General features: G+C 41.8%; 1 protein-coding gene across 1 annotated transcript; it reads left to right on the plus strand.

Moving 5' to 3' along the window:
- The first annotated feature begins 11,859 nt into the window (after positions 1 to 11,859).
- On the plus strand, positions 11,860 to 15,036 carry LOC136473847 (heavy metal-associated isoprenylated plant protein 7-like). The gene is made up of 5 exons (XM_066471492.1): positions 11,860 to 12,090; positions 12,185 to 12,389; positions 13,339 to 13,553; positions 13,706 to 13,793; positions 14,259 to 15,036. Exons 1-5 carry the CDS (start codon positions 12,082 to 12,084, stop codon positions 14,702 to 14,704), a joined length of 963 nt encoding a protein of 320 aa, XP_066327589.1. The 5' UTR covers positions 11,860 to 12,081; the 3' UTR covers positions 14,705 to 15,036.
- The last annotated feature ends 10,510 nt before the right edge of the window (positions 15,037 to 25,546 follow it).

The raw sequence follows: 25,546 nt of genomic DNA on the forward strand, positions 1-25,546 counted from the left end.
GGCGGTGAAGCCGAGCGTCGTCATTGCCCTGACCAGCCAGGCCACGCTAAGCCAAAGCGTGCCTTCAACCTCCCTAGCGCTCGCCCATGACGCCCTGCGCTCCCATTTGCATTTCCTTGCCTCCTCCTTCGCCATAGCGCTCACCCGCAGCAGCAGCCATAGCGCCGAGCTCGCACCGTCGCCATTGTCGGCCCTAGCTCGCACCGCGTCGATCCTCTACCACCGTAGCAGCTTCATTGTTCTCCCATCGTCGCTTCGAGCCCACATTTGCTTACTAGCCACACCTGGTAAGCCATCGTGCCGTGCGCGACCTCGTCGGTGCTCCGCCGCTGCACTCCATCATCGTGGCCGCACTGCCTCCGACCGCCATTCGCCGTAATGGTTGGTGCGCTAGAACCGCCGTCGTGTGTAACAGCTCAGAGTATCCCTAGATCAAGTCATCGCGGTCACCACCGGTGTATCACCATTGTCTTGCTCCGCCGTGCCGCCAGTGATGCCGCCACCGTGCTTAGCTCTGGCAATAGGTCCAGCTTGTTAGCTCAATAGGTGCGGGAGGTCATGGGGATCACAGTTGTGTTGGTTCCATCGCCAGAGAGGGTCGCCGTCGGTGAACTCTGGTCGATTCCGTGCCGCTCCCCTATTTCGTGTCACTGACACGCGGGTCCGACTGACCCGAGGGCCCCAGCTGTCAGCGACTCAGCTTGAGAAGGATAGTTCATTTATTTTCATATTTGATGCAAACTTTGAAAAATGATAAGTTGAGTTCTAGATGTTCATTTTTGGTGAAACAAATTTTGTTGTGTCCCACATGAAGTGTAGTGTTTTGTAAAAATATGATAGGTACAGTTTCTAATGTTTTTATTAAGGATTAAAATGCATTTAGATAAATGCTTTTTGTATGTTTATAATTTTGTAAATTAGATATCTTGAGCTAGAAAACTCCAAAAATTGTGATTCTAATTTTGTGGGTTTTGTATTGACATGCTCTAGCTAGGAAAAATAATAAGCTTGCTGGGAACTTGATTTAAATATGGTATTTCTATTTAATTATTAATAAATGGCATTTTCTAAGGAAATTTATAAGGATAAAAATATGTAATATACATGTGCAAATCGTATGAAATTTTCACAGTAGCCTATTGTGAGCATTAGGAGACTACTGTAATTTTCTGAGAATTTATTGTGCACATTTGGTGTATGTTTACTATTTACCCTAATTATTTAATTAAATTAATAAAGGCATTTAAGTAATTAAATTGGGGTTCACCATGATGTTTTCTATGATTCTTGTGAGGCATAGTAACTGTTGATGTTCATAGTAAGGTGTAGAAGCCATTGATTGTATGCAACTAACTAATTATCACTTTATAATTCAAATACAAGGCTGCATATATAGTTTTGATTGTGTGGATGATTTCATTTGGATAATGATCTTTGCTATAAAACTTGTTAATAACAAAGTTGTAGATAACTTACTAATCTACCTTGTGTTAAATTTTCACAGTTATAAGACTTAAGGTTTTATAGTTCTAGCTGTTACAATTTTGCTGTCCGAAATGTTTAATTTCTGGATAGATTTTATTGAATGATTTGTTTGCCCCATATAAGTATTGAATCACAGTAAGAGTCTTAAAAGAGAGTTGTAGACAATTTCTTAAGCTTTCTAGAATGTCCATAACCATATGATTTTGATGTATATAACTCCAGTTATGAGTAAAACAAGTAGCTACTGTTTTGTGGTGTAGTAAATGAATTGTTGAAGTGTTTGATTAAGTAATCAAGAAGAGATATGCACATACTCAGTAAAATGTGATACACTTGTTATTACTTTAACACTATGCTGTTAAGAATACTTACACGAATGCATTCATCATGTGTCATCATACTATACTTGTCAGCATGTATGCATTCGCAATATCTTATGCCATATTCATGCATCTAGGATCGACAGAGGAGATAACGTTGCTGGAGTTCAACAAAGGAGAGGAAGGGGACTAGCAGGAGATTCCTCAAGTCGCCACTCCAGAAGAAGAGGAGCAGAGCCCAGAAGAGCTCCCGGAGTGCCCTGACCACCGCCCCACTTCTTTTTTGAAAGGCAAGCCTCGAAGCATTCTAAGTCTCCTAGTGTTTTACAAAATATTACTTAAGTCCTTTATGATTGGTGCATTAGGTTATAAGAGTTGTCTGGAAACACTTGATGCATAGAACTACCTTGTCCAGATATATACACCTTTAACCCTATGTAGGTCCAGGATCGAATACATGCTTAGCCCTGCTTAGACAGGTAGAAGTCGGGTGATTTCCTGTCACCTGCGAGATATAGGTGGATACCGAGGCATGGTTGGCTATATTTGCTATCGTGGAAAAGAACCATGGGGTAATGTAAATCGAGGCCGGGCAGAGTCTATGGTAGGTTGACTCATGTGATTTCGTCTATGCCGATTAAGGACCGTACCATTGTTGGCCCTTTTGACGAACGCATGCCTATCACTTAGCTGGCCGGATAACTCGTTCCGACCATGAAGCCAAGTAACTCAACTCAAGCTGGGCCCCGCTCTGTAAGAGTGTGCACTCTGGATGGTAGTAAGGATGTGTGGGGAGCCAGACATGAGCCCAAGGACAGGCTAGGCCTGAACATCCTAGCAGTTGGTTGTCCCTGATTGTGCGGCGCTGAGCGAACCTATGAAATGTGTACTTGAGTTGTACCAAAGGTGACCTAAGGCTACCATGGCTGGTAGACCTAGGTTTGTGTTAGGAATAAATTTCCAGCTGGTTGAAATCAATTCGAATCACTGTCTCTCCCGGATAGTGAGAAACTTGTCTAGCACCAACATCATAGTAATTATATTATGGAATACGATGGTTGGATAATCATGGAATTACTATACCTGCTATGGTTACTATTGCATGCTCTTAAAATAATATATCACTGCTAATCTAGAGGTGGATAGTTATAATTAATTTGATAACAGAACTATAACTGTATAATTGATGTTAATCGCTTTTTATGCAAAATGTTGTCAAGCTACCTCCACTGATACAGCCTTGTATAATCCTTGGAGTCAATTTATTTCTGGTTTATAATGGGTAAGTCTAGCTGAGTACCTTCTCGTACTTTGGGTTTTATTCCCCTTGTTGTAGATGGCACAGTATTTCATGGATATTGCAAGAGTTGCTTCTATTCCGCTGTGGATGAGGAGTAAGCCTTGGGCAGGCTTCTTTACTAATCCCTCTATATGCTTTTGTGGACTATGATCGTATGTTGGCACTGTATTAAACTATGTTGGCAAATGCTACTTTCGAACTTAATTTGCTTCCGCTATTATTTATCAAACTTGGTTTGTAATAACTTTATTTCATACTCTGATGATAGAAATGTATTTGTGAACTTTATGTAAAATGTGACATATATGTTGAATCATGTACGATCTTGGTTGTTTGTGGATCATTTATCGAGACCCGTCGTGGTACTCGACAGACTATTGCTGGCTGCCATTGTACTTGTGCTCTTATAAATTGGATGGTTCTATGACAAGCCAGTGCTCCTATCAATTCATGAGGTGCTTGTTCTATCTTGTATTTAGTTCAGAGGGGTAGGGGGCAGGGGAGGGGGGGTTGAGGTAGCCATGCAATGCTTTACTGTTTGGATATCAATGGAATTTATACATGCTTGCTGCTTAAGTTTGTATCTCCAATTTCAGTGTCTGGATCGAAGAAGCCATAGAGGAGGCTTTGCCAATAGGACAAAAGGCAGCACTGCCATGAGTCCTGGGTGAAGGCTCTCCAAGCGAGTGAGGTAAACGTCGCTAGAAGAGGCTGCTCATGGATTTTGTACTCGAAGGTCTTCCGCTGGCAAAAGGGTGGATGTAGCAGCAGTAGGTGAACATAATTCTCCATCATAACCGACACTCGAACCTAGGGATCAATTCCAAGTTCATCCATTAACTGGAGACATTGGTCAGGACAGCACCCTACCTAGCCTTGAGAGAGACTCCTCATGGCTAGATGATGATAGCCCTGCTGAAGAGGAGCCCTCTCAGCAAACTCCCATCTCCCTCCACCCGCAGAATGATGAAAGTTTCCTATGTTGGTATTACCTTATAGATGTCTATCAATCAATTTGCACTAGCCATTTGATATCCATGTAACTTTTCTAACAATCTGAATGTATGAAAATTGTGTAGTACCATTGCAAGGAAGAGCAAGGAAGCCGAGGCCTCAACTCGTGGAATTATACTTAACAAAATGAGCAAATCACTAGGAGGAGTGAGGATGCGCAACTCTGTTGCTGAGGAGAACATAAGGCCACATGATCTAGTACAAGTTGACAAGTTTACCTTAGAGGCAGGAGTAGTAGTCAGGAAGGAAGTACCAATTTTGACGCATTGGAAAGAATACAAGGGGGAGAAGCCCGGCGCCATCTATTGCATAAGATTTGTGGAAAGGCTAAATATATGTATGGGTATCCCCTCTTGATATTCAACTCTGCTTTGAGCAACTTTAATGGATTTACTTTTCATTCACACTACTGTGTTCAGGGAAGGCTGCGCGTTAATTGTGCTCACTCACCAACAAAAAAGCTTACCGAAATGTAATGCAGTCTGTGGTAAGGCAGGAACACTACAGGTTGAAGAGAACATACTTCAATGGCATCCCTACTAATCAGATCCATATGACCTCTCCTGTCTCATCCATGAACGATGCATAGTGGCGTGAACTTGTCAAGATTTGGTCTAGTGCTAAGAACAATGTGTGTGAACCCATCGATTTCCTGTCTAGTCTTGCTATGGTCTACTTGTGTTGCAGTCTAACATAAATGAAGCTATAGGAAACATATGAGAAGAATAAGCGAAACCATGCAAAAGTAAAGTACCACCAGGCTATAGGATCTCGCTCCTATGTTGTCTAGATGCAAAAATTTGTAAGTGATGGTTGTGTTTTATTGTTACTCTTGCATTTGTATAAATATAAATAGAAACTCATGTGCAATGTGAACAGAAGGAGAACAAGAGGAATGCAGCAGAACAACATCAAGGACTTGAAGAAGAAAATGGTTCACCTAATGAAGATGTTAATGCTATGGAAGACTTCCATAACTTCCATACCAGTACGAAAAATGGCCTGAGCAATGTTGCAAGAGCAGCAGTTGTAAGTACCTTCTTTTGCTTCCCTTGAAATCTACTAAAGCCATTGCCATAAAAGAAGGAAACATAGTAGGAGCTTAGTGTTATGGAAATCTACTAAAATCTACTAAAGCTTGTATAATCTCTATTAGCTATAGGCTGAGGAAGACCTATGCATTACTTGTTATAAATCAATCTCTTGGGTTTTCAATTGAAGTCCTCTTACACTATCTGTAACCTAATGTTTTACTGATTAAATTTCATAGAAAGCTATGGAAACTATGCAAGCAAAACCGGTTGCTGATGGGTAGCAACCAATTACTAGTGCTAATGTTGTTTGCAAGGTCCTCTGCGTCCACTAGGGCAAGGCCCCCTCCCTGGGAAGCGACAACAACTTTTTTTGAAGAATGCTAGTATCTAGACAAGCTCCATCAGAACAGAGACATCAGCGAAGAGAATGCTTCGGGAACAACTTGCCACTAAACAGGAAAGTTCTCTGGCCCTCATCGATCAAGTGGATGAACTGAAGAGGAATACAGAAAAGACTGAAAGGGAGCTTGAGGAATACAAGAAACGGCAACAGAAGGAGTACAACAATCTCCGTGAGCTATGCATGTGCTTCAGCTCTTCTGGTAACCCTCAGTCTTCAACTCCTATGGCTTGATGTAGTGAACATTTGTGGTTTGATGTGTAGACTCATGTGCCGGTTTGATGTGTGGACTCGTATGCCGATTTAATGTGGTGATACTCTATCAGTGGTTCGCTGTTGACATGTGAAATGTAAATTGTTGTTATTTGATTGCTAGGCTAAATAGTTATGTAGTCAGTCTGTACAGTAGTGATGATCTCGAATTACTTCTACGATGAATTAATTGTGCTCCACGCAGTAGAAGCAGGACATGCCACGTGATCAAATAAAAATGCGACACGTGGACGAACTAGTGCATGACACATGAATTGGCCAGGGCACGACACGTGGGATATTAAAAATCTGACACGTGGAAGAAAATCATCAAGCCACATGGATGTATAAAAATACGACACGTGGATGGACAACATGGTGATGCATGGTCAAATAAGAAACAATCACGTGGACCAATAAAAATACGACACATGGTCCAATGAAGAAGTGACATATGATCCAACGGCAACACGACACGTGTGCTAGTAGAAAACTGACATGTGGAACAACAAGGATACGACATGTGGTCCAATAAAAACCTAAAACGTGTAAGAACCAGAGATGGCCACATTGTGCAATAAGAAGGTGACACGTACCAGAATCATCTCCAATGCAATCGGCTATAGCATGTACACATGGGCTATAGCATGTACACGTGGAAAAGCATCTCCAATGGAAGCGTCCACCAGTGTGGCAGCCCCCTACCATGCATGCCAAAATAGTTCTATGATGATCTGTTTTTCATCACAGATCAAGGCACTTCTATGACGATTTTGTTAGATTCGTCATAGATTTGCAAGAGTGACGTGACTTCTATGACGAATCGGTTTTCGTCATAAATTCGTCATAAAACTAAAATTATGACGAATTTGGCTACTTCAATGACGAAATCTATTCATCATAAAAGTGGATATTTCTAGTAGTGTAGAGAGAGAAAGGATTGGAGAAGGGATTAAAGAAGGAAATGAAGAAGAAGAAGGGAAGCACCAACACCACCTCATGGACACCATCAACATCTTCAACCTTGTCCACAGTGAGCTCAAGAAGAGTAGCTATCATTCCTTTGATTTCTCTCCAAATGCCTAATTTGTGGTTTTTGGTGAAGGCTTGAAGATTTCTTACTGGTGGTGGTTCCATCATATGTAGAGTAAGTTCAAGAGATCTCTATCTAGCTCAATCACCTAGTCATCCTATGGATTATCCTTTAATTCATCTTCTTGGAAATATTGCAAGAGGAAGCCCATGAGAAGCCAATCTCTCTTTGGATGAAGAAGGTTGTATAAGAAGAAGTTGGATCTTCAAGTTTTTGGCTACGAAAGCTCTCAAATCTAAGAGCTAAGGGTTTCATCTCAATCTCAAGGTTTATATTCATATTCCCATATTTCTAAGTTTGATCCTAAACCTATAGTTGCACTTAGTAAACCTAGCTATCTTGAGCCTAGTGAGCCACCTAAACTATCCTAGGAATGTCTTGCACATGCATGAATCATAGCTCAACACATCTAGGCTTGAAACCTAAGAACACCATGAACATAGGTTCTGTCGACCATTTAGCGGAGCGTCCGCTAATATGACGGAGTGTCCGCCAGTCCTAGAAAACTAACTAGTAGAGCCTTATCCTATGTCAGCATGAGCCAGCAGAGAGCCCGTGGCATTACGTGGAGTGTCCGCCAAATTATAGAGTAACCCAAATACCTGAGAATACCAAGTTACCAGCGGAGAGTCCATGATCTCTCACGGAGCGTCCATCGAATTATAAACCCAGCTGACCAGAAACCTGAGACTGCCTAGTTCTCATCGAAGCGTCCGACACCTAGCTCAGACCGCCCGCTGATGACTATGAACCCTAGAAGTACCTAAGTCCCAAACCATCGGAGCATTCTTCGGAGCATCCGCCAAATAATGGAGTGGTCATCACCTCCGACGGAGCGCCCGCCAAGCCTAACAGTGTCAAACTAGAACCAAGTCACCTCAGAGCCCAACCCGATGGAGAGTTCGCCACATATAGCGGAGCATCCATCAGTTAATAGAAGGTGTGAGTTTATTTAGGAAACTTACCCAAGAGGTCAACAATACTAGAGTAAGCTTAGTTAGAAATAATGCAATAGTAGAGCCATGCTAGACTTCTCTTCCCAAGTTCCAAATCAAGTCTCAACCTTTATCCTCTTATCAATTCTCTCCAATCTCGATCTTTGTTTCTTTTAGGGAATCATGTAGCGTGAGGAACGTGTATAGGTCATCATCGTCAGCTTCGAATTCATTATGAGTCATGCATTTCATATAGAATTGGTTAATAACATGATGATGCCTTGTTAACTTAGAACTACTCATGAACTAATTAGAGCCTTTCATTTAATCAATGAGAATGGAAACGCTTAATTGCTTATTTGCTTAGTAACCTTGGAAGTCGAGTATGAGAAGGGAACTCATGCTTGCGCGTGTAGGATGCTACACCAGAATAATTAATCATTAAAATGAATGAGGGATACAACTTATCTACTTCCCTAATCTTGACTAAGGACTCACTTTAATTTGAATTATGAATTTGATGATCAATTTGGCAATTTTTGCTCAAGCGAGGGGTAGGTCACTATGAGTGTGGGATCTTAGGTGACATAGCTCGTGGAGTAGTTAAGGACCGTATATTGGGATACGTGAGTCTGAGTAACCACCCATATAGACCACATGTCACATATGGGGGCGGCAAGCCGAGTAACTAATTGCGACCAGTCTATCCGTGAAACTAGCAAGAAGGTATCGTCGGTTAGATGGTGGTAGCATTAACTGGGAACCAGTCAAACCTTTCATGTGACATTCGGGCAGAATTAGGGAAAGGTGGGAGACATGAGGCAACCATTACCCCCATGCACAGGTATGGTGGTTAGTCCCATTCTTCCGCGTGGATACAGTTGTACACCTCTATAGAGTTTTGAAAGCCTAAAGTCCCTCGGGACGGAACCCTTTTGGTTGTTCTTACTTTCTATGCCCATGGTAGAGATGAAACTAACGAGGAGTAAGATATGGATTAATATGTTGATATTTTAAATGTGCTATTTATTACTACCTATCATATGCTTAACAACTATGTTAATATTGATTCATGAGCATGTCATTATAAGAAATGCCATTGCTTTTCTGCAAATGTACAAATGCCTGATAATACCCTTGCATCCACCAAATATCTATATGTTGGAATTAAGTCCTGCGAGTATGAAATGTACTCACGGTGCTGCCGATAAGTTGTTTTGCAGGTAATGTCATTTTGATCAATGTGAGCCAATGCTCTATTCATCGTTGCATAGTAGACCTTGGAGTGGGCGATTCCAAGATGAGCTACAAGTTAACTCCAATAAGATTTATGTGATTTTTTGAAGAGTTGAACCATAGAGAGCGAACTCTATAACCTTGTACACTTGATCCCTATTATTTTGTATGTCAAAGGGTAAACAATTACACTAACTAATTCAAGTTCTTGTGGCACTATGTTGCGTGTTATCTATCGGTTTGCCATTTGGGGTGTTTTGTGTCACTCGACCGTTACAAAGATCTTGAAGAGGAGGTGCAGATGGCACAGTCCTAGGGGCCTTGTGATTGTGGAGACGACCCCCGCATCTTTGATATAAAGTTTGTCTTCATCTGAATTTGTTTGAAAAAGTTATGAATATTATTGTGCTGCATCATGGTTATCACCGCTGAATCATATGACGAGATGGTGGTGAAAATTGTTTTCACCGCCGGTTCATATGGAGAGCCAGTGGTGATGAGGAGCCCATCATCAGTGCCCATTGGTCAACCGGTGGTGATGATGGACTATCGCCGCCAGTTGGTAACACCAACTGACAGTGATGATGGGTTCCATTTTTATCGCCGGTTGGTATTACAAACCGATGGTGATATAACCCTATCACCTTTGGTTTTAATAAATCTGACGGTGAAAGTGTCATAGGAGAGGACCATTTCTGTAGTAGTGTTATCCTATATAGTTTTCAATGACTTAGAGGCCCACTTTTGTGCATGATTTATCTTGTTGTTGTTCACCATGAACTGTGTACTATGTTTGTTAGTTATAAATGCATATTCATACTTAGTTCTAGGTAGAAGTCAAGGAAGTGACAAGTCACCACTACTCACAAGTTATAGGAGTTGAAATGTTTAATCGTTTTGTAGATGATAATAAGCACAAATGTGACTAACTATGTATGATGATTTGAGGCTCAATGAAGGCCAAGGCTATGTAAAAAATGAACTCGATCGAGCATCATAGACTTGCTTAAGCTAGTAAGGATTATACTTTTGTTGCATCGAACTTGAGCACCTTCTCGTACAAGATACATGCCATGGATGAGAACTATAAGCTTAGTAGCATGTTGTGATCATTTTAACCGGTGGACTCACTGTGTGGTGTGATCACTGATGAGGTGAATCCTAAAACTCCTATCCATCTTGATCGTTCATAGGGCACCTTGGTCAAATGTGTGAAAGGATGGTGCATGAGTCACCCCTTCAAACCTATCTGTTGCATGGGCGTTGGCCTCATGTGCATGTGGCCAAAGTTGTGCACCTCTATAGGGTTATGAATCAATTTAAATTGTTGCATGCTCAGTTATGAACGCTCTTGTTGGTTGGCTCAATGTCGAGTTTTAGAATGTGGCAATGCAAGATTGAGCTTGTGTCTTGTGCCTTGTTTAAATTGGAGATTGTACAATGTTAAGTCTTTTGCTTTCTCTTACTTATGAAAATATCAATGCTCCTATATGCATTTGGAATTAACCATGCCTTATGCATGAATCCATAGGAGTTTTGGAGGAAAATTACTAACATGAGGTTGGACCCTAGGGAAACTTTCCTTTGTGTCCATCTCTCCTTTTGAATTTTACTATTTTTCCTCAGTAACTTTCATGCATTTTGAATTCATGTAGGATTGTAAAAATCATATAGCTCCTATACCGCTTTTCCTATTCCTACATTTTGAAAATCTTGTGTTCCAAAGAGACCTATAGACATGCTTTGGAATAGAGGAAAAACATAGAATTTTGAAAATTTTAGTTCATACAGAAAAATTCCCATCGAGGATCTATATATAGAACAAAGAAATGTTTCATAACAACGCAAGATAAGCCTTTTGCCTCCTCTAAGTTTCCTGTGTTGCTTCTAAAGGCTTATCTTGAAACTTTCATATGCTCTAGAATCATATAAGATTTGAAGTGTCTAGGCGTTCCAATCCCACATTTTCTCCATTCATGCATTCCAAAAGGTGGGCTCAAGGTCCATTTCCAGCCTTCCAGGTGACTTTTGCATGACACGGTTTAATCAGTGGAAACTCACTTCCACATGGTCTCCAAGGTGAACCATGCATATTTTGAGGCATGTTAAATAAACATTTAGTTGGTACATTAAAAATCACCAGCTGTAACTTTTGTGCAACGTTCTCGGGGTGTTTGATTTATCCTCCTAAATAGTCGTTGTCCAATCGAATGTTTAGACACATGCATGGAGTATTAAATATAGACTAATTACGAAACTAATTGCACAGCTTGCGAGTAATTTGCGAGACGAATCTTTTAAGCCTAATTAGTCTACGATTTGACAAGACAGTGCTACAGTAACATATGTTACTGACAGATTAATTAGGCTTAATAAATTCGTCTCGTGGAGTACCGACGGATTCTGTAATTTGTTTTTTTATTAATATCCGAACACCTTATACGACACTCTCACATGACACCTCCTAAATTTTAGTCACCGAATTCAAACACCCCCTAAATTCCTAGTGCTTTCTCTAACTAAAAAAAGGATACAAGACATTTTGTTGTATATATTAGTAACCATGACCGATCCAAAGTCCCAGATACAAATATACTGTCCTAGCTTTCACACTCACACTCTCACCTATTTCCAGCTCTACTCCAGTTTGCCAGGAAACAAGAGAGAGAGAGAGAGGGCCAAATCCACATTAAAAAAAATTCTAGTACTGGTACCACCAGATGAGATGAGCCGGGGACAGGGGTGATTAGTTCCAACGCATTTTCCGTGCGGGCCGGCCGGCCTGACCCACTGACCCGCCGCACCGTCGTCCCCGCTAGGAGCTAGCCGCTGGGCGCTGGCCCTTGCGGCGCGCGTTACAAGTAGCGGCAGTGGAGTTACAGCCAGCGAAAAGTTACCTACAGCCCACTCCAACGGGCGCAAGAACCACCACTCACTCACTCACTCGCCAGAGGCGTGTCTGACCGAAACTGAACTCTAGTGCGTTGAGAGCGGAGCAGAGGAGGCCGAACCATGGGCGAGGTAATGCCTGCGGCTTCTTGGCACCGATGCTCTGACTCTGGGAGAGGTGCGGGAAGATCTTGATGTGCTTCGTTTTGTGTGTGCGTTGGTGTAGGAGGAGAAGGCGAAGGAGGCGGCGGCCCCGGCCAACAAGGCCAAGGAGGCGGAGGAGAAGAAGGACGAGGGGGGAGGAGGGGAGGAGAAGAAGGAGGAGGCCCCGCCTCTTCCGCCGCCGCCGCCGGAGGAGGTGGTCCTGCGGGTCTTCATGCACTGCGAGGGCTGTGCGCGCAAGGTCAAGAAGATTCTCAAGGGATTTGATGGTAATAGATTTACCTCTTCTCTTTTCTGCTGTACTTGGTGCCGTTGTGTTCTTGGTATACTGTTTTGTTTTTTGAACAGGAAGTGTTCTTGATAGTTGGCATACTATTAGTTGTTTTCTCTCTCCGATTTCCTAACAGGACGTCGCATATTGGCATTGTTAGCTCTGCTCTTCTTCCATGGTTACAAAAATCATGTTGAAATCTCCACGATTTTTTTTGTTTGGTTTGTTTCCCCAGGTTTTATTTGAAATCTGGTTCCGTTTTCTGAATTATGGAGTGATTTCCTCCGGTACTTTTGAAAAAAGGGCAAACTTTTGTGTTTTTTCTGGTCATTTGAAATGTAACCAAGTACTATTTGTGTACTGCATCGCTTTGAGGGAACGTTTAAGGCGCCTCTTCCGTAAGGTGCGAGTTTGAAAATTTTCTTCTTTTTTTTAATCTGCTGCTCGTTTTCTCTTTGTACTTGTGCATCATCATAATACATACATGTGGGTGTTTTTTAGTTGCATTTGAAAACGTTAGGTGGGCAAATGCTTGCTTGGAGGAGACAACTCCGAGTCGCACGTGTATCCTGTGTTATTGGTGAAACAATTTAGATCCCAGCAACCTTAATGCCCAATCAGATATCTCATAATGCAAACCACTGCAGTTTAGTATATGCCTCTCTGGGCAGCATATGTTCAAAAGAAGTTCAGGTTGCCTGAAGAAAGATGTAACCCTTCTGTCTGTCATCAGATGATGATGATGGATTATGGTAAAGATTCTGGGTCTGCCATAAGTTTAACTAATTATTGTATTCTCAACTTGGATACTGAAGTTCATGAGTTCATCTGAAATTTGTATGCTGACTCTTTGTGCAATTGTTCCAAACTTTCTATTTCTTTTCCTGCAAATGTGCGAGTCTTTCAATTGAGTTCCAGAGTCTGAATACTAGTCTTGTGATGTGCAGGTGTTGAAGATGTTATTACAGATACAAAGGCACACAAGGTGGTCGTTAAGGGGAAAAAGGAAGCTGCTGACCCAATGAAGGTAGTGGAACGCGTGCAGAAGAAGACAGGCCGCAAGGTAGAGCTTCTCTCGCCAATGCCACCGCCGAAAGAAGAGAAGAAGGAAGAGGAGAAAAAGGAAGAACCTGAGCCACCAAAACCTGAGAAGAAAGAGGAGGTGAATTATCCTTACCTAGATTCTTGAACACACTGCATTGCTATTTTTACTTCCAATTATGTGTCACATCAATTTTACGTGCATTGTGTACTGCTATTGTTTCTACGATTTGGGACTGAGACATTGATGTTTTGTTTTGTTTTGTACTAAAGCCCATGGTGCTCGCTGTGGTGCTCAAGGTGCATATGCATTGTGAGGCCTGTGCGCAGGTGATCAAGAAGAGAATCCTCAAGATGAAAGGTACAAATTTGTTGCCACATCTCCCTTGTATGATCCATCATAACGTAGCTTTCCATTAGTTCACTAAAGTCTTCTTGTGATGGATGATGTTTTATATTTTAGCAAGATACATCAAACTTCAATGATTACACCAGTCAAGATTCATAGTCTGTCTGTGAAACTTGATAACTGTTACGCTGTTGCAATTTGTGCTTGATACGAGATATACTCGATCTTCTCTCCTTGTATTCGACTGAGACTCTGAGAGGTACACTGAACATGTAGTTAACATGTCACAAAAACTACAAATAGATTTACGTTAAGTTCACTAGCTTAATTTTTTGATAAAAAAATGTCTTTAAATAAGAACAGTGCAAATTATGCTGTATATTGTCAATTAACTATTATTTCAGTTTAGGGAATGTCAAGTCGAGGCGTACATCTGCTTCTCAAGTATTCATCAATTAGTTTGTAATGGCTTTGCAGGAGTGCAGTCTGTAGAGGCAGACTTGAAGGCTTCTCAAGTCACTGTGAAGGGTGTGTTCGAGGAGGCCAAGCTGGCTGATTATGTGTATAGGCGCACTGTCAAGCACGCTGCTATCGTCAAGTCTGAACCAGTTGCAGCTGAGAATGTTGATGATGGAAATGCCAAGGATGACAAGAAGGCAGCCGAAGGTGGGGAGGATAAGAAGGATGATGGCAAAGAGGAAAAGAAAGATGGTGGAGATGTCTGTGGAGACGAGAAAGAAGCGGATAAGAAGAAGGATGATGGCAATGCTGGTGATGAAGAAAAAGATAAAGACCCTGGCGCCATTGCTAACATGTATATGCACTACCCAAGGTTCAATCATCTGAGCGGATACGGTTATGCCTACCAGTACCCACCTCAGCTCTTCAGCGATGAGAACCCAAATGCCTGTTCTCTGATGTGAGAAAGCCAGAACCAAGTGATCTTAAGCGCAAAAATAAGAGGGGATTGAGTTATCCCCTGATTTTGGAGTCTAAGGGAGTCTAGAACTTTTCTTTTCTAAGGTTGAACTTCTATCTGGTACAAAGTAAACTCTGGGCTGGTTTGTGGACATCATATTGTGTAAGCTACTGGTTAGTAGGATTTTGTGTTGTACCTTTCACCTTTGGCTTTTATTTTTGTACAAAGATGTATTATATATGCTAGTTTTGAAATAGTTTGCTGCGAGTCTGTAGTCTGTTGTCCGGAATAGACGTAACTTTCTCAGTTAACATTGCCAGTGCCGTCGTAAAAATCCATATTCTTGGTGTTCTTTTCTAACTATATGCTGTTGGAGGAACATAAAGCTGCGGTTCATCTTCTTTTTTTGTTTCCGTCTGGCTTAGTTCAGCGGCATTTTTCAACAGAGGCCACTTGTCAGCATTCATTCCCCAGTTGGCAATGACACTTCTCATGTCTGTGACTCTGTTTGTTGGGGAACTGTGAAAATTGATCCCCGTTGTTGCAAAGGCTAGCTGCAATTTTGAAGTCTCATGTTATCTGTTTTCTTTTTTAGAAAAAAAAAAAAGAAATCTCCTGTTTTTTTGTCTGATGAAGTAGCATGAATATAGGAGGGCCACTGCCCACTGGTGCTCTGTGCGGTCAGGGTTCAAAGGCAGAAGAGAAGTGCTTCTCATGTGCATGGGTCCATCAATCCACCCATCCATCCAACTCCAGGGCACCATCATGGCTACAAACGCAGAGCACATAGCACCGGTCGATCCCTTTCACCTTTGTTCGTTTTTTTAGACCTAGATAGCTTCATGTTAGCATCTGCTCAAACAAGTGATGGTCAGTCAGATTCAGTCAGCAGCCATGTGTGGCGTGGGTGCTGTAAACGGCTTCCCTCTGAACCCCAGTCGAAAAGCATTGCTGTGAACATCCAGCAGCTGCAGATCAGCACTGTGGCCATGTTTTTGCCTGGACGGTGAAAGAGGCAAGGATGCAGTGACTTGAGTCTGCAGCCATGCCATGCCATGCCCATCTGGTGTATGTGGTAGCATCAAAGTCTCGTGATCCCACCCGCTCTACTGCTCCGCACTCAATGCGCCTATAGTGTGGCGTGTCCACCGTACCCCGTCCGGCCAGAATTACATGGGCAGGTTGAAGTAGGACTGTGTTGAGCCTTATCAGCCATGTTCCTAGAGGATATAGGGACGAAAACGTGGAAACCTGATATATATTTTGAATTTTTCAGGAATATTGATGTCCTGAGCTATCTCCACAGAGCGACCCAAATTCCTGGGTCACGGCACGTAAAATGAAGTACGCAAACATTTTCAAGAAGCAAATTCTTTCATTCCTTCTCTCCCCCGGCTGGTTTTCTCTCTTTCTCCAGGACGGCGACGACTGGGGCGATGGGCGCTCTGGCTGGCGGCCATCGCCCCCCTCCCTAACGAGCGGACGATCGCAGCGTCCGCCCTCATTTTCCATTCTCTTTTCGGCCCTCGCCGGTGCTAGCTCGCCCCGGGAGCTCGCCATATAGATGTCCCCAGACCGGCAAGCCCGACTGGTCACGCGAGCTTGCCCGCGCCGGCTGCTCCCCGCCGCGGGCCCACCCTCCTCCTGGCCTGAGCTCGCCGTGGACCCTGGTCGCGGCCCCCTCGTTCTCTCTAGTCGCGCCTCGCAGGACCGCTCGGGCTAGATTGTCTCCTCCTCGAACTCTTATTTTTCGATCGGATTGTTAAATGGGTCTTCGGTTGGGTGCTCTGTGGACGCGTTTATGGCTACGGAACATTAACGGCATTTGGAATGGGGGTTTTGGAACAGTAGAAACGAGACTGGTATGTTCCATGATGCCTGCTACGGAATATAGCCCCAAGCAAGAAATATGGTCACAGAGGTGAGTAAAATGTATAGTCCATATTTATCTATTTAAACTATTACATATTAAGCTTCAACTAATATCGATTCATAAAAAGATAAATAATACAAATTTCAAAAATCGTAAAGTAACCTCCTACCTAACTCTACATCTAAATTACTCACCTATGACATTATAAAACATAATCTAAAGTAGTCTCCTAAATTTATATAAATGCTATCCACTCTGCTATTATGATAGATAATTTAAGTAACCCTTAAATTTGCAGCAAAAATACTATTTCTATGATTGCTAAAAATAAACTAAAAGATGCCCCGAATCTCCATTTAATTATCTAACATATGCTATTATATTTAAATATTCTAGGTTATGCCTATATATATGTTTCTAGATTACCCAATTCTATTGTTATTAATATATTAAAAACTATTTAAAAGGAGGATTGGTCCCGATCATTCATGGATAACTCGATCAGCCTAACTACAACCATCCAAGGGTATTGCACTTTAGCGACCTATACACCAACTCAAATGGTTGGTTGAGATTTTGTGGAGTGCGATCAACCTAGCCTCAAGGGCTCTCGTCCTACATGCAATCAAAGAACAAGCAAGAATAAGAAGAAGCAGCACTCAATTGCTCGATTAATATATATGTTTCAATCTATAGGCACAATATGGTGGGGTTCCAAAGACAAGTAGGTGTGGGTAGTCTTACCGACACACATTTCAAGGTGAAGTAGCAATAATGGATAAATCAAAATCAACAAAATCTGATTTATTCTTGGTGTCTCTAGATCCCTATAAGTAGATGGGAAGATGACCATTGGGGTGTTGGGGTCATGCTTCGACGCTAGGATATACATATCTTTAATAGACCCAACTTAATACATGTTCCATTGGGCCAAAATATGGTGACGCAACACCATGCACAAAATAGATTCGACATTAAGATGGGAATTGCCTCTGAGTCTAATAATATACAAGCATGAGGCCTGATCCTTTTCAAAGTAGACTTGACAAGTTTTCACTACTAGAAATATCCATTCTATGATGAAAATCTTAATGACGAATCCGAAACCATCATAAAAAATTATTTTTTATGACGAAAATTTTGGTTTCATCATATATCATTGGTGACGATCCTCGAACCCCCCTTATCTATGACGAAATCGGGTATTGTCACAAAAAACATCATAGAACATCACATGGTTTCGTCACAGATCACTCGCGCGACTGTTCCTGCTCATTTATGACGATCTTATTCAGAACTGTGACGAATAGGGCTTCACCATTGAACTAATTACTGATCTATGATGAACAATATTCGATCTTTAACAACGGCGCTTCGTCATAGATCTCCACGTGGTACTTTCTACATCTGACATGTACTTGTGGGACCTACAGTTACTCATCCGTAACGCTTGCAATTCGTCATAAAAGTCTCCGTTCGATCCTTTCTCCATGCGACGTGTACCTATGGGACCCTTCTCCATCCGACCTGTGGGACCCAATGGCTTAGCGTGTACCTATGGGGCCTTTCTCCATCTGACCTATGGGACCCAATGGCTTACGTGTCACTTGTGCTTGTGGACCCTTCTCCATCCGACTTATGGGACCCGATGGTACCTTTCTCCATCTCTATCCGATCTGTGGGACCCGATGGCTTGCGTGTCACGTGTCCAACTTGTGGGACCCGACGGCACCTTTCTCCATCTCCATCTGACCTGTGGGACCCGACGGCTTGCGTATCACTTGTGGACCCTTTCTCCATCCGACCTGTGGGACCCGACGGCTTGCATGTCACTTGTGGACCCTTTCTCCATCTGACCTGTGGGACCCGATGGCTTACGTGTCACGTGTACTTGTGGGACCTTTCTCCATATCCATCTGACCTATGGGACCCGACAGCTTACGTGTCACTTGTTGTCGTTGGGGTTTAATAAATTAAAACTCAAAAAAAACCATGAGACCTGGGAGTCAAACCCAGGACCCAGAGCAAGGAATAGACCGTCTTCACCATTACGCTAGACGCCTGGTTGTGTTGACATGTCTTTGGAGTAGTATATGTTCTCTGTGTGGATAGGTTGAATTATATATTGGATATATCCCCTACAAGTGGAAACAAATCTATGCTCGTTGGACTTGCGGACGGCGGCGGCAACGGAGGATCCCCAGTGTGATGTGGTGGCTCAGGTGTCCTTTTGGAGGCTAGACGGTGGGTCTTCCCGGTGGAGCGCGGTGGCATTGGCGTCCGTGTCCATCGTTTGCCACGGCAGAGGCTACAGATCCGATCCGCATGTCTCCTTTCTTGCCTTTTCCTATTCGCTTCACTGTTTTGGTCCTTGCTTGAACATGAGTCATACAAGAATATTGTAGTGTTTCAGATCTGGTTAGGCCAATGATGATGAAAATAACTAGGAGGTGGCACTTTTTGGTTTTCTACCGACGTGTGTCACTTATAGATCTGTCTAAGCAAACAAACATGCCCTTCGCTTCTGCCTTAAACTTTTTTCCTGTCTAGTGCTTGCTTGATTCTATATTTATGTTTTGTATGCTCTAGTGCCGCCAGTGAGTCCTAATGGTATCTTGAACTTGTAACATATCTAAGGCCACATTTCTATGCCAATGATGTCTACATGACTGTTGGATGTATTAGGATATAGCTCATATGTTTGCTTTTTGTGTCTTCTCCTTGTTGACAACCAAGTTATCCATTTGGTTCCAAACAAGATGAAGGCATCGAAAGCAAATCAATGCTTTTGTGTCCATCATTCACATGACTAAGGCTAATAATGTCTAAGCTGCACATGTTGCTACTAATGTCAATGATGATCACTACCACTTGTTCACTGACATTCTACTTGTGAAAACTGAGGCAGCCTGTTTGGGTTGTGCAAATTTGAGATGGGTCGTCCCTGCTATGTTATGTTCAATGGCCGTAAGCCAGGAGTTTACTACAATTGGCCTGACTGCCAGGAACAAGTTCATAGGTTTCATGGTGCTTGTTATAAAAAGTACAACTCCTATGAAGATGGAATTGCTACCTTCAAGTCAAGAACCAACTTAAATCCACCCTTAGCTCATGATGATGACTTCTATCTTCAAAACCCAAAAGCTGCTCCACCCTCTTTATCCTTCAAAACTATTGTAATTGTAGTCCTCTTAATCTTTGTCTGTCTCCTATGCAAGAAGCTCTGAGCTCATGTACTGATTTGTAAGTGTGATGGTTAGACTTGATTTAGCTGGAACTGTAATGGTTACAACTCCATTAACTGCTACTCTAGTTTGAGTTATATATATCTATGTGGTGCTACTCTAAATTTAGATGAGGTCATACCATGAAAATTGTTAATGATTGTTAAAGTTACACTTTGGTATGAGTTGTGGACTTCACTGATGGATCTTTGTTGGATTATTTTCCTCCTTAGTGATCTCATTACTGAGCAAGCTCTCATCCTACTGCATGCACACTGATGAAATGGAGGAGGCCCCCAATAAGAGGAACGCACTGGCCAGCCTCATGGATGATATCTTTGTTGAGATCCCCCACTGCATCCCCACTCGCTCCTTATTCTACTGCAAATGTGTCTATCGCTCTTGAAAATGCCTCATCTCAGACAACCATAAGTTGATGCCCCAGACTGTGGCCGACTTCTTCTATGATGGAATCTATGGCCAACAAAACTTCACCAGCATCACTGGTGTCTACCCCTCTATTGACACCTGTGGAGGCACATAGAGACAAAATCCACAAGCGCATGGGTATCGAAGTAGTTTTCACCCAGAGTATTATCGAGTATCGTATCCATAGGGAAACATATGTATGCCGTCTAAACACTAGTTCGTCTAGGGATAGCAATCAAGGTATAAGGTATGAGTAGAGAGGATTCCTATAGTTATAACCCTATGCAAAGCAAGGCTTATGATTCTAGTGTTCACTTTGGGACACCACTTAGACGGTAAAGCACCACTAATAGATAACTCTACCGGCATGACTATGGTCCTACTAATTTAAGAACCTACTCAGTTCGACGTGGACTACAAAGGATAGATGGGGCTGTCACCTCCTACTGCTACTACCACACAACCAAGAAGCAGGGAGCAAACACAGGTAGCCAATAGCCTAAGCATCACGCTTATGCTAATGATTACTACTCTAATCTAGAGATCTAGCAAGGACTAGAGCACTCAAAAGAACTGTGAACCCGTGAACAAAAGAGCACAAAACTTACTTTAAACAGAAATCAATTACCAGAGGTATCTGAGATGTAGACTTGGAGAAGCCTAGATCCAATAAAGTACAAGCCGTAGAAGTAGTACCGATAGGCCGGTACCTCCTCCCAACTCCTCCCTCACTCTCTAACTCACTATTTTCTAGGTACAAGACTAGATCCTATAAAGGACTAATCTTCTCTTGAGAGCTAGTTCTGATCCTGACAAGGAGGATATGAATTAGGGTTTTAGGATGGTTCCAGTGAGGGGGGTAGGGGCTGCTATATATAGGCTGGAGCATCAATCCTGAGCCTTCGGATCAAACCAACTTGAATAAATGGCGTAGATGCAATCTAGGAGGCAGTGGAGAACCGACATAGCAACGAGGGGCTAATAGGTGGGCCCCTAGGGCTGCCCGGCCTATAGGTGTTGCCCTCCGCTTTGGTGTGGTGTCCTCTCGAGTCTTCTAAAACCTTCTAGGGTTGTTTGTGCTGTGGATAAGCGCGATTAATTCTGACATCAAGGTCCACCTTGACGGTTTTTTGGATAAACCTTGCAGAAATCACAGATTCACCAAAACTCATAGAATTTGTTAGTTTAAACCCCTAGACCTATATTTGGTGATGGAATTAACTATATGTGCATGATATATTGATGGTTTATGATTGATATTAACGACCACCAACAAGCTCCCCCACACTTAACCTTTGCTCGTCCCTGAGCAAAGCTAAATTCAGCAATGGATCATGAGTTGCTACAATGTTTTCACTCCTAAAAAATACGCATGTGTACTTTTCAATATCTCAGACACTTGTCCATTTTTTCTCAACTTTTTTCTTCTTCTTTTTATGAATAACTTTTGCATAGCCCCATGTCTTTTTTTGTAACAAAACTTTAGAAAGATAGCAACAAAAACTTGGAGCATTTATTTGGTGGATGGAAAACCTAACAAGCATGTTTTTGTGCCTACTCCCAATGTAGGAGTAGTGCATATGTGGGTGGTGTGTACATGATCTTGATTTTAAGAGCTTGACAAACCTCTCATCAGGGTCAACAAAGCTTGAGAAAACTTAATGCAAAAGCAGGCAGCATATATGTGGAAGTTTTCTTAGTCTAAATAACATGTATGGCTCTGGTGGGAATTCAAGCTTTGTCATACAGGAACTCATCATGTAGCATTTTTATATTTTTCAAAAGAAATCTTTAGAACATTAGTGTCAATTGGAATAAGATAAACAGTAGCTCAGACCTTCTCATATCATATCCGTCAATTACCTAGACTTAGATCAAGCATATGCTACCCACGAGTTTCAAGTTCAGAGTAAATCCTTATATCAAAATAATTTTATCCAAAACTCGGAAGAATTCTGGGCTGAAAGCTAAGTACTTGAAAGGAATTACAACAGAGCAACTATTCATCATTTCCATTTTAGGGGATTATCTTCAAAGTCTTTATTATTTATTAAAGCAAACTAGACACACTCTTTTTATTTTGTTTTCATTTTTTACTATTATAGGGATAACTATTTATTTTGTTATTAGTTTGCAGTTTTAACACATATTTTAAAGCAAACTAAAAATAATAAAACAAAAGGAAAAGAAATACTTACCTGGATACACGGGGGTGCCTTCTCCCCCAAGCTAGTTGTTGTCATGGTTCTTTCATTATTTGTTGATGATGTGCTTTGTTTGGGAGGGTTGCCTCCCCCACACTTGAATTATGTTACCTTGCATAAACATGTGGAGACAAGCACAAAAAAACTAGAGAGATCCTAGCAATATTTTAGCATGGTTTTTTAAAGATTTTTCATAGAGTAAAGAAGAAGAGTTGAGTTGAAAATTTATTTAAATTCTATGAAGTTAATTATATCCAATTCTTCTTCTGGCAATTGTGTGTCCTGGAAAACTTTTAAACGCTGACCATTTACCTTGAAAAGAGTACCTTCATCGTTTTGAAGTGTGACGGCTCCATGAGACGATGTGCTAATTACCTTGTAAGGCCCTTCCCATTTGCTTCCTAGTTTCCATGTCTAAACAACTTTATTCTAGATTTGAAAAGCAACACCTTATCACCTGGTTTGAATTCCTTCTTTTTCAATCTTTTGTCATGCCACCCTTTCATCCTCTCTTTGTAGAGTTTTACATTATGATATGCTTTTTCTCGCCATTCCTCTAGCTCAGAGAGTTGCATTTTTCTTTTCTTTCCGGCTGCTTCAAAGTCCATGTTCCACCTTTTTATGGCCCAATGAGCTTTGAATTCCAACTCGACAGGTAGGTGACATGTCTTCCCATAGACAAGTTGGTATGGTGACATTCCAAGAGGTGTTTTGTAAGCCATTCTGTAAGCCCATAGTGCTCTAGATAACTTATCTTTCCATGTTGTGCCCATTTCATTAACGGTCTTCTGTAGAATGTTTTTGATTTGCTTGTTTGGTATTTCTGCTTGTCCGCTAGTTTGACGATGATATGGTGTCACAATGTTATGACAGACCCCATGTTTGGATAAGATGCATCGAAACCTTCTATCAATGAAGTGAGGACCTCCGTCACTAATTACGTTGCGTGGAACTCCAAAGCGTGGAAAGATGGTCTCTAAAAACATCCTCTTGGCGTTATTGGAATCTGTAGCTCGACATGGTAAAGCTTCAACCCATTTTGAGACATAGTTGACTACCACCAGAATGTATTCACACTACCAAGATTTTAGAAATGGTCTCATGTAATCAATTCCTCAGACATCAAAGAGTTCTAATTAGAGATTGGTGGTGAGTGGCATGGCGTCTCTTGCATTGATACTCCCGTGTTTTTGACATGGAGTACACCTCCATATGAAGTCTTTGGTGTCATCGTACATGGTTGGCCAGAAGAATCCACTTTGCCAGATCTTAGCATTAGTGCGGAATGCCCCATAATGTCCTCCATATGGTGATGAGTGGCATCTTTCAATAATCTTGGTTGCTTCCTCAGCCGGAACACACCTCCTGAAGAGTCCATCAGCGCAGACTCAGAAGAGGTATGGTTCATCCCATAGGTGGAGGCGATTTTCATGGATGAGCTTCCGCTTATTCTCTCCTGGTGGTACATAACCTACAACCATAAAATTAATAATATTTGCATACTAGGGGTCGGATCCTCTGACTTTTAGGAGCATGTCGTCCCGTAGAAAGTCGTTGATGGGCAACTCCAATGGATTCTCGAACTGCATTCTTGACAAGTGATCGGCTACATAATTTTCTATTCATTTCGTATCTTTAATTTCTAAATCAAATTCTTGAAGCAAAAGGATCCATCTTATAAGCCGAGGCTTAGCATCTTTCTTAGTAAGGAGATATTTAAGAGCAGCATGATTAGTATAAATAATATCCTTTGCTCCTACTAAGTAAGATATAAACTTGTCAATAGCAAAAACAACAACCAGGAGCTCTTTTTTAGTTGTTGCATAATTAAGTTGAGGTCCTAACAGAGTTTTACTAGCATAAGAAATTGCATGACGCTTTCTATCTTTTGTTTGACCCAAAACTGCCCCCACAGCATAATCACTTGCATCATACATGATTTTAAAAGACAGCGACCAATCAGGGGGTTGGATGATTGGTGCAGAGATGAGTGCTTTCTTAAGGATTTGAAAAGCATTTAAACACTTGCAATCAAATTCAAAGGGAGCATCCTTGGCTAGCAAACTTGTAAGGGGTCTAGCAATATGAGAAAAAATATTTTATAAAATGGTGATAGAACCCCGCATGACCAAGGAAACTTCGTACCCCTTTGACATTTGTGGGAGGAGGTAACTGTTCTATTACTTCTATCTTAGCTCGGTCTACCTCAATCCCATGTTCGGACACCAAGTGTCCAAGCACTATGCCTTCTCTAACCATGAAATGACATTTTTCCCAATTAAGGACTAAGTGCTTTTCCTCACATCTTTGCAAAACTTTGTCTAAATTTTCTAAGCAATCATTGAAGTTTTTCCATAAACAGAAAAATCATCCATAAAATCTTCCATGATTTCTTCTATCATATCAGAAAAAATAGACATCATGCACCTTTGGAACAAAGCTGGAGTGTTGCATAATCCGAAAGATATCTTGAGATAAGCATAAGTTCCATAGGGACAAGTAAAAGTAGTTTTGCTTTGGTCATTAGGATGTATCGGGATTTGATGATAGCCAGAATACCCATCAATGAAACAAAAGAAAGAATGCTTTGCAAGTCGTTCCAACATCTCATCGATGAAGGGTAATAGGAAGTGATCTTTCTTTGTTGCCTTGTTAAGTTTTCGGTAATCAATGCACAGCCGCCATCCTATGATTGTTCGTTGTGAGATTAATTCATCTTTTTTATTTTTTACCACAGTCATGCCCCCTTTCTTCGGTACAACTTGTACCAGGCTTACCCACTCACTATATGGCACGAGATAGATTATCCCTACATGCAAAAGTTTTCAAACCTCTTTCTTAACAACTTCTCTCATCGCATTATTAAGCCTACATTGGGGCTCCCTAGAAGGTGGATATGCTGGATCTATGGGAATGCGATGGGTGCAAAGGGCAGGACTAATCCCCTTGAGGTCTTCGAGCGAGTAACCGAAGGTAGATCGATGCTTTTCTAAAATGGTAAGGACCCAGAGGGTCTCATCCTCAGAAAGTTTATCACTAATAATCACATGAGGCTCCCTATCATTGTTTAGAAAAGCGTATTTCAAACCTGAATGAAGGGGTTTGAGAACAATGGG

This window comes from Miscanthus floridulus, chromosome 8 (assembly GCF_019320115.1).
Source record: "Miscanthus floridulus cultivar M001 chromosome 8, ASM1932011v1, whole genome shotgun sequence".
In the NCBI taxonomy this organism is placed as follows: Eukaryota; Viridiplantae; Streptophyta; class Magnoliopsida; order Poales; family Poaceae; genus Miscanthus; species Miscanthus floridulus.

Coding starts and splice junctions, on each gene's coding strand:
- LOC136473847 (XM_066471492.1), top strand. Junction 12,390..13,338: donor GATTCTCAAGGGATTTGATG/GTAATAGATTTA, acceptor TGTGATGTGCAG/GTGTTGAAGATGTTATTACA. Junction 13,554..13,705: donor AACCTGAGAAGAAAGAGGAG/GTGAATTATCCT, acceptor TTTGTACTAAAG/CCCATGGTGCTCGCTGTGGT.